The sequence below is a fragment of the Cherax quadricarinatus genome, unplaced genomic scaffold (genome assembly GCF_038502225.1).
Source record: "Cherax quadricarinatus isolate ZL_2023a unplaced genomic scaffold, ASM3850222v1 Contig3622, whole genome shotgun sequence".
NCBI lineage: Eukaryota > Metazoa > Arthropoda > Malacostraca > Decapoda > Parastacidae > Cherax > Cherax quadricarinatus.
Genome location: NW_027198648.1, coordinates 1 through 10,000, shown reverse-complemented (window position 1 = coordinate 10,000; position 10,000 = coordinate 1). Strand labels below are relative to the sequence as shown.

General features: G+C 40.9%; 1 protein-coding gene across 1 annotated transcript in view; it reads right to left on the bottom strand.

The window, feature by feature from the left end:
* LOC138852059 (uncharacterized) overlaps positions 1-602 on the bottom strand; it is a gene marked incomplete at both ends in the record, with an annotated part of 25,786 nt that extends 25,184 nt beyond the window's left edge. The window contains 1 exon segment of the mRNA XM_070081675.1: positions 325-602. Coding sequence (XP_069937776.1) covers positions 325-602 — 278 coding nt within the window.
* Between the last annotated feature and the right edge of the window lie 9,398 nt (positions 603-10,000).

Genomic DNA, 10,000 nt, shown 5'->3' with positions numbered 1-10,000 from the left:
ATAAATCAGATCTGATACATTTGGAGAGCAGTTTCAATATCTTGGTTCAAGAGATCTTCACCAGCATCAAGGCACCTTTACCTTCCCCTTTAGATGGGTGAGTCCCTCATGGATATTACCACGTTCACACTGAACACGTCGGATCCCACATTCATATATGTTTGCTAGATGATCAAGACTCCCTCTAGATACAACTTTCATAGCCTCCCTAATTTCATTTACAGATGCATACTATTCATAACAGTAAAACACCGTTTAAAAAAATTGAAAACTGCATAGAAAGCAAGTGTATTATTATGACAATGATTAAACATAATACTTTACTTGTAGCCAAGGCTTTCCATTTCATCACTGATTCTAACAAACAAATTTTCTGTAAGAAGTTTGACTCCTTCTTGGCAGTAATGTATGACAAAGCTGAGTAAACAGTGTGCAGCAGAATAGCTCCAATACTGAACTGCCTGAGCAATAACTGGTGATGTTGATTCTGGTGAAAAGCATAAAGTCTGTTCAGTCTCTTCCAGTAGTTCCATCTCAGCTTGAAACGGAAAAGGATTTTGGCTTTTGTATCCTTGTCGCAGTAAAGCAATGTGCTCCTCAATCTGAAACACAAACATTTTTTTTCATAAATTCACTTGTCTCCACTTTCTCTGGTCTAACACACACAAGCCTGCTGAATTCTTCCCTTAATTCTTCCAATTTTAACACACATCTCCATGCTTGTTCTTTTATTATAAGGTAAAAAATTTAAATCTTCATGGGAAAGTGGAACAGAATTCTTCCTCCGTAAGCCATGCGTGTTGTAAGAGGTGACTAAAATGCCGGGAGCAAGGGTCTAGTAACTCCTCCTCCTGTATAAATTACTAAATTTAAATAGAGAAACTTTCGTTTTTCTTTTTGGAAAAGAGGAAGGTGGCAACAACAAGTAAGAGGGAGGTGAAAGTGTATAAACTAAGGGAGGAGGAAGTTCGGGTGAGATATAAGCGACTATTGGCAGAAAGGTGGGCTAGTGCAAAGATGAGTAGTGGGGGGGTTGAAGAGGGTTGGAATAGTTTTAAAAATGCAGTTTTTGGAGTGAGTTAAACAAGTTAAGAAAGCCTAGGGAAAGTATGGATTTGTCAGTTAAAAACAGAGTAGGGGAGTTAGTAGATGGGGAGAGGGAGGTATTAGGTAGATGGCGAGAATATTTTGAGGAACTTTTAAATGTTGAGGAAGAAAGGGAGGCGGTAATTTCATGCACTGGCCAGGGAGGTATACCATCTTTTAGGAGTGAAGAAGAGCAGAATGTAAGTGTGGTGGAGGTACGTGAGGCATTACGTAGAATGAAAGGGGGTAAAGCAGCTGGAACTGATGGGATCATGACAGAAATGTTAAAAGCAGGGGGGGATATAGTGTTGGAGTGGTTGGTACTTTTGTTTAATAAATGTATGAAAGAGGGGAAGGTACCTAGGGATTGGCAGAGAGCATGTATAGTCCCTTTATATAAAGGGAAAGGGGACAAAAGAGATTGTAAAAATTATAGAGGAATAAGTTTACTGAGTATACCAGGAAAAGTATACGGTAGGGTTATAATTGAAAGAATTAGAGGTAAGACAGAATGTAGGATTGCGGATGAGCAGGGAGGCTTCAGAGTGGGTAGGGGATGTGTAGATCAAGTGTTTACATTGAAGCATATATGTGAACAGTATTTAGATAAAGGTAGGGAAGTTTTTATTGCATTTATGGATTTAGAAAAGGCATATGATAGAGTGGATAGAGGAGCAATGTGGCAGATGTTGCAAGTATATGGAATAGGTGGTAAGTTACTAAATGCTGTAAAGAGCTTTTATGAGGATAGTGAGGCTCAGGTTAGGGTGTGTAGAAGAGAGGGAGAATACTTCCCGGTAAAAGTAGGTCTTAGACAGGGATGTGTAATGTCACCATGGTTGTTTAATATATTTATAGATGGGGTTGTAAAAGAAGTAAATGCTAGGGTGTTCGGGAGAGGGGTGGGATTAAATTATGGGGAATCAAATTCAAAATGGGAATTGACACAGTTACTTTTTGCTGATGATACTGTGCTTATGGGAGATTCTAAAGAAAAATTGCAAAGGTTAGTGGATGAGTTTGAGAATGTGTGTAAAGGTAGAAAGTTGAAAGTGAACATAGAAAAGAGTAAGGTGATGAGGGTATCAAATGATTTAGATAAAGAAAAATTGGATATCAAATTGGGGAGGAGGAGTATGGAAGAAGTGAATGTTTTCAGATACTTGGGAGTTGACGTGTCGGCGGATGGATTTATGAAGGATGAGGTTAATCATAGAATTGATGAGGGAAAAAAGGTGAGTGGTGCGTTGAGGTATATGTGGAGTCAAAAAACGTTATCTATGGAGGCAAAGAAGGGAATGTATGAAAGTATAGTAGTACCAACACTCTTATATGGATGTGAAGCTTGGGTGGTAAATGCAGCAGCGAGGAGACGGTTGGAGGCAGTGGAGATGTCCTGTCTAAGGGCAATGTGTGGTGTAAATATTATGCAGAAAATTCGGAGTGTGGAAATTAGGAGAAGGTGTGGAGTTAATAAAAGCATTAGTCAGAGGGCAGAAGAGGGGTTGTTGAGGTGGTTTGGTCATTTAGAGAGAATGGATCAAAGTAGAATGACATGGAAAGCATATAAATCTATAGGGGAAGGAAGGAGGGGTAGGGGTCGTCCTCGAAAGGGTTGGAAAGAGGGGGTAAAGGAGGTTTTGTGGGCGAGGGGCTTGGACTTCCAGCAAGCGTGCATGAGCGTGTTAGATAGGAGTGAATGGAGACGAATGATACTTGGGACCTGACGATCTGTTGGAGTGTGAGCAGGGTAATATTTAGTGAAGGGATTCAGGGAAACCGGTTATTTTCATATAGTCGGACTTGAGTCCTGGAAATGGGAAGTACAATGCCTGCACTTTAAAGGAGGGGTTTGGGATATTGGCAGTTTGGAGGGATATGTTGTGTATCTTTATACGTATATGCTTCTAAACTGTTGTATTCTGAGCACCTCTGCAAAAACAGTGATAATGTGTGAGTGTGGTGAAAGTGTTGAATGATGATGAAAGTATTTTCTTTTTGGGGATTTTCTTTCTTTTTTGGGTCACCCTGCCTCGGTGGGAGACGGCCGACTTGTTGAAAAAAAAAAAACATAAATGTTACTTTGCTCACACTCCAACAGCACGTCAAGTATTAAAAACCATTTGTCTCCATTCACTCCTATCAAACACGCTCACGCATGCCTGCTGGAAGTCCAAGCCCCTCGCACACAAAACCTCCTTTACCCCCTCCCTCCAACCTTTCCTAGGCCGACCCCTACCCCGCCTTCCTTCCACTACAGACTGATACACTCTTGAAGTCATTCTGTTTCGCTCCATTCTCTCTACATGTCCGAACCACCTCAACAACCCTTCCTCAGCCCTCTGGACAACAGTTTTGGTAATCCCGCACCTCCTCCTAACTTCCAAACTACGAATTCTCTGCATTATATTCACACCACACATTGCCCTCAGACATGACATCTCCACTGCCTCCAGCCTTCTCCTCGCTGCAACATTCATCACCCACGCTTCACACCCATATAAGAGCGTTGGTAAAACTATACTCTCATACATTCCCCTCTTTGCCTCCAAGGACAAAGTTCTTTGTCTCCACAGACTCCTAAGTGCACCACTCACTCTTTTTCCCTCATCAATTCTATGATTCACCTCATCTTTCATAGACCCATCCGCTGACACGTCCACTCCCAAATATCTGAATACGTTCACCTCCTCCATACTCTCTCCCTCCAATCTGATATTCAATCTTTCATCACCTAATCTTTTTGTTATCCTCATAACCTTACTCTTTCCTGTATTCACCTTTAATTTTCTTCTTTTGCACACCCTACCAAATTCATCCACCAATCTCTGCAACTTCTCTTCAGAATCTCCCAAGAGCACAGTGTCATCAGCAAAGAGCAGCTGTGACAACTCCCACTTTGTGTGTGATTCTTTATCTTTTAACTCCACGCCTCTTGCCAAGACCCTCGCATTTACTTCTCTTACAACCCCATCTATAAATATATTAAACAACCACGGTGACATCACACATCCTTGTCTAAGGCCTACTTTTACTGGGAAAAAATTTCCCTCTTTCCTACATACTCTAACTTGAGCCTCACTATCCTCGTAAAAACTCTTCACTGCTTTCAGTAACCTACCTCCTACACCATACACTTGCAACATCTGCCACATTGCCCCCCTATCCACCCTGTCATACGCCTTTTCCAAATCCATAAATGCCACAAAGACCTCTTTAGCCTTATCTAAATACTGTTCACTTATATGTTTCACTGTAAACACCTGGTCCACACACCCCCTACCTTTCCTAAAGCCTCCTTGTTCATCTGCTATCCTATTCTCCGTCTTACTCTTAATTCTTTCAATTATAACTCTACCATACACTTTACCAGGTATACTCAACAGACTTATCCCCCTATAATTTTTGCACTCTCTTTTATCCCCTTTGCCTTTATACAAAGGAACTATGCATGCTCTCTGCCAATCCCTAGGTACCTTACCCTCTTCCATACATTTATTAAATAATTGCACCAACCACTCCAAAACTATATCCCCACCTGCTTTTAACATTTCTATCTTTATCCCATCAATCCCGGCTGCCTTACCCCCTTTCATTTTACCTACTGCCTCACGAACTTCCCCCACACTCACAACTGGCTCTTCCTCACTCCTACAAGATGTTATTCCTCCTTGCCCTATACACGAAATCACAGCTTCCCTATCTTCATCAACATTTAACAATTCCTCAAAATATTCCCTCCATCTTCCCAATACCTCTAACTCTCCATTTAATAACTCTCCTCTCCTATTTTTAACTGACAAATCCATTTGTTCTCTAGGCTTTCTTAACTTGTTAATCTCACTCCAAAACTTTTTCTTATTTTCAACAAAATTTGTTGATAACATCTCACCCACTCTCTCATTTGCTCTCTTTTTACATTGCTTCACCACTCTCTTAACCTCTCTCTTTTTCTCCATATACTCTTCCCTCCTTGCATCACTTCTACTTTGTAAAAACTTCTCATATGCTAACTTTTTCTCCCTTACTACTCTCTTTACATCATCATTCCACCAATCGCTCCTCTTCCCTTTTTTTTTTTCGACAAGTCGGCCGTCTCCCACCGAGGCAGGGTGACCCAAAAAAGAAAGAAAATCCCCAAAAAGAAAATACTTTCATCATCATTCAACACTTTCACCACACTCACACATTATCACTGTTTTTGCAGAGGTGCTCAGAATACAACAGTTTAGAAGCATATACGTATAAAGATACACAACATATCCCTCCAAACTGCCAATATCCCAAACCCCTCCTTTAAAGTGCAGGCATTGTACTTCCCATTTCCAGGACTCAAGTCCGACTATATGAAAATAACCGGTTTCCCTGAATCCCTTCACTAAATATTACCCTGCTCACACTCCAACAGATCGTCAGGTCCCAAGTACCATTCGTCTCCATTCACTCCTATCTAACACGCTCACGCACGCTTGCTGGAAGTCCAAGCCCCTCGCCCACAAAACCTCCTTTACCCCCTCTCTCCAACCCTTTCGAGGACGACCCCTACCCCGCCTTCCTTCCCCTATAGATTTATATGCTTTCCATGTCATTCTACTTTGATCCATTCTCTCTAAATGACCAAACCACCTCAACAACCCCTCTTCTGCCCTCTGACTAATACTTTTATTAACTCCACACCTTTTCCTAATTTCCACACTCCGAATTTTCTGCATAATATTTACACCACACATTGCCCTTAGACAGGACATCTCCACTGCCTCCAACCGTCTCCTCGCTGCTGCATTTACCACCCAAGCTTCACACCCATATAAGAGTGTTGGTACTACTATACTTTCATACATTCCCTTCTTTGCCTCCATAGATAACGTTTTTTGACTCCACATATACCTCAACGCACCACTCACCTTTTTTCCCTCATCAATTCTATGATTAACCTCATCCTTCATAAATCCATCCGCCGACACGTCAACTCCCAAGTATCTGAAAACATTCACTTCTTCCATACTCCTCCTCCCCAATTTGATATCCAATTTTTCTTTATCTAAATCATTTGATACCCTCATCACCTTACTCTTTTCTATGTTCACTTTCAACTTTCTACCTTTACACACATTCCCAAACTCATCCACTAACCTTTGCAATTTTTCTTTAGAATCTCCCATAAGCACAGTATCATCAGCAAAAAGTAACTGTGTCAATTCCCATTTTGAATTTGATTCCCCATAATTTAATCCCACCCCTCTCCCGAACACCCTAGCATTTACTTCTTTTACAACCCCATCTATAAATATATTAAACAACCATGGTGACATTACACATCCCTGTCTAAGACCTACTTTTACCGGGAAGTAGTCTCCCTCTCTTCTACACACCCTAACCTGAGCCTCACTATCCTCATAAAAACTCTTTACAGCATTTAGTAACTTACCACCTATTCCATATACTTGCAACATCTGCCACATTGCTCCTCTATCCACTCTATCATATGCCTTTTCTAAATCCATAAATGCAATAAAAACTTCCCTACCTTTATCTAAATACTGTTCACATATATGCTTCAATGTAAACACTTGATCTACACATCCCCTACCCACTCTGAAACCTCCTTGCTCATCCGCAATCCTACATTCTGTCTTACCTCTAATTCTTTCAATTATAACCCTACCGTACACTTTTCCTGGTATACTCAGTAAACTTATTCCTCTATAATTTTTACAATCTCTTTTGTCCCCTTTCCCTTTATATAAAGGGACTATACATGCTCTCTGCCAATCCCTAGGTACCTTCCCCTCTTTCATACATTTATTAAACAAAAGTACCAACCACTCCAACACTATATCCCCCCCTGCTTTTAACATTTCTGTCATGATCCCATCAGTTCCAGCTGCTTTACCCCCTTTCATTCTACGTAATGCCTCACGTACCTCCCCCACACTTACATTCTGCTCTTCTTCACTCCTAAAAGATGGTATACCTCCCTGACCAGTGCATGAAATTACCGCCTCCCTTTCTTCCTCAACATTTAAAAGTTCCTCAAAATATTCTCGCCATCTACCTAATACCTCCATCTCCCCATCTACTAACTCCCCTACTCTGTTTTTAACTGACAAATCCATACTTTCCCTAGGCTTTCTTAACTTGTTTAACTCACTCCAAAATTTTTTCTTATTTTCATTAAAATTTCTTGACAGTGCCTCTCCCACTCTATCATCTGCTCTCCTTTTGCACTCTCTCACCACTCTCTTCACCTTTCTTTTACTCTCCATATACTCTGCTCTTCTTATAACACTTCTGCTTTGTAAAAACCTCTCATAAGCTACCTTTTTCTCTTTTATCACACCCTTTACTTCATCATTCCACCAATCACTCCTCTTTCCTCCTGCCCCCACCCTCCTATAACCACAAACTTCTGCCCCACATTCTAATACTGCATTTTTAAAACTATTCCAACCCTCTTCAACCCCCCCACTACTCATCTTTGCACTAGCCCACCTTTCTGCCAATAGTCGCTTATATCTCACCCGAACTTCCTCCTCCCTTAGTTTATACACTTTCACCTCCCTCTTACTTGTTGTTGCCACCTTCCTCTTTTCCCATCTACCTCTTACTCTAACTGTAGCTACAACTAAATAATGATCCGATATATCAGTTGCCCCTCTATAAACATGTACATCCTGGAGCCTACCCATCAACCTTTTATCCACCAATACATAATCTAACAAACTACTTTCATTACGTGCTACATCATACCTTGTATATTTATTTATCCTCTTTTTCATAAAATATGTATTACTTATTACCAAATCTCTTTCTACACATAGCTCAATTAAAGGCTCCCCATTTACATTTACCCCTGGCACCCCAAATTTACCTACTACTCCCTCCATAACATTTTTACCCACTTTAGCATTGAAATCCCCAACCACCATTACTCTCACACTTGATTCAAAACTCCCCACGCATTCACTCAACATTTCCCAAAATCTCTCTCTCTCCTCTACACTTCTCTCTTCTCCAGGTGCATACACGCTTACTATAACCCACTTTTCACATCCAATCTTTATTTTACTCCACATAATCCTTGAATTAATACATTTATAGTCCCTCTTTTCCTGCCATAGCTTATCCTTCAACATTATTGCTACTCCTTCTTTAGCTCTAACTCTATTTGAAACCCCTGACCTAATCCCATTTATTCCTCTCCATTGAAACTCTCCCACCCCCTTCAGCTTTGTTTCACTTAAAGCCAGGACATCCAGCTTCTTCTCATTCATAACATCCACAATCATCTCTTTCTTATCATTTGCACAACATCCACGCACATTCAGACTTCCCACTTTGACAATTTTCTTCTTCTTATTCTTTTTAGTAATCTTTACAGGAAAAGGGGTTACTAGCCCATTGTTCCCGGCATTTTAGTTGACTTTTACAACACGCATGGCTTACGGAGGAAAGATTCTTATTCCACTTCCCCATGGATATAAAAGGAAAAGTAATAAGACCAAGAACTATTAAGATAAAATCAAAGAAAACTCAGATGAGTGTGTATAAATAAACGTGTACATGTATGTGTAGTGTGACCTAAGTGTAAGTAGAAGTAGCAAGACATACCTGGACGGTAGTACCTCCCTGGGTGGTTGCTGTCTACCAACCTACTACATGATTATATACACCTAGAAAAATCCTAGAGGGACTAGTACCAAACCTGCACACGAAAATCACTCCCTACGAAAGCAAAAGACTCGGCAGGTGGTGCAACATCCCCCCAATGAAAAGCAGGGGTGCCACTAGCATGATAAGAAACAACACAATAAGTGTCAGGGGCCCAAGACTGTTTAACTGCCTCCCAGCATACATCAGGGGGATTACCAATAGACCCCTGGCTGTCTTCAAGCAGGCACTAGACAGGCACCTAAAGTCAGTACCTGACCAGCCGGGTTTTGGTTCGTATGCTGGATTATGTGGGGCCAGCAGTAATAGCCTGGTTGATCAGGCCCTGATGCACCATGAGGCCTGGTCACAGACCGGGCCGTGGGGGCATTGACCCCCAGAACTCTCTCCAGGTATACTCCAGGTTTCCACCCTGTCATATGCCTTTTCCAAATCCATAAATGCCACAAAAACCTCTTTACCCTTATCTAAATACTGTTCACCTATATGTTTCATGGCAAACACTTGGTCTACACACCCCCTACCCTTCCTAAAGCCTCATTGTTCATCTGCTATCCTATTCTCCGTCTTACTCTTAATTCTTTCAATAATAACTCTACCATACACGTTACCAGGTATACTCAACAGACTTATTCCCCTATAATTTTTGCACTCTCTTTTGTCCCCTTTGCCTTTATACAAAGGAACTATGTATACTCTCTGCCAATCCCTAGGTACCTTACCCTCTTCCATATATTTATTAAATAAAAGCACTAACCACTCCAAAACTATATCCCCACCTGCTTTTAACATTTTTATCTTTATCCCATCAATCCCAGCTGCCTTACCCCCCTTTCATTCTACCCAATGCCTTACGAACTTTCCCCACACTCACAACTCGCTCCTCCTCGCTCTTACAAGATGTTATTCCTCCTTGCCCTATACACAAAATCACAGCTTCCCTATCTTCAACAACATTAACAATTCCTCAAAATATTTCCTCCATCTTCCCGATACCTCTAATTCTCCATTTAATAACTCTCCTCTCCTATTTTTAAGTATCAAATCCATTCATTCCCTAGGCTTTCTCAACTTATTAATCTCACTCCAAAACTTTTTCTTATTTTTAACAAAATTTGATGATAACATCTCACCCACTCTACCTCGGTGGAAGACAGTTGGTGTGTTAAAAAATAGAAAGGAGAATGGTATCTTTGAGTAATGACTAGTGAATATGAATGAAGTAAAGAAGGGGATAACATGT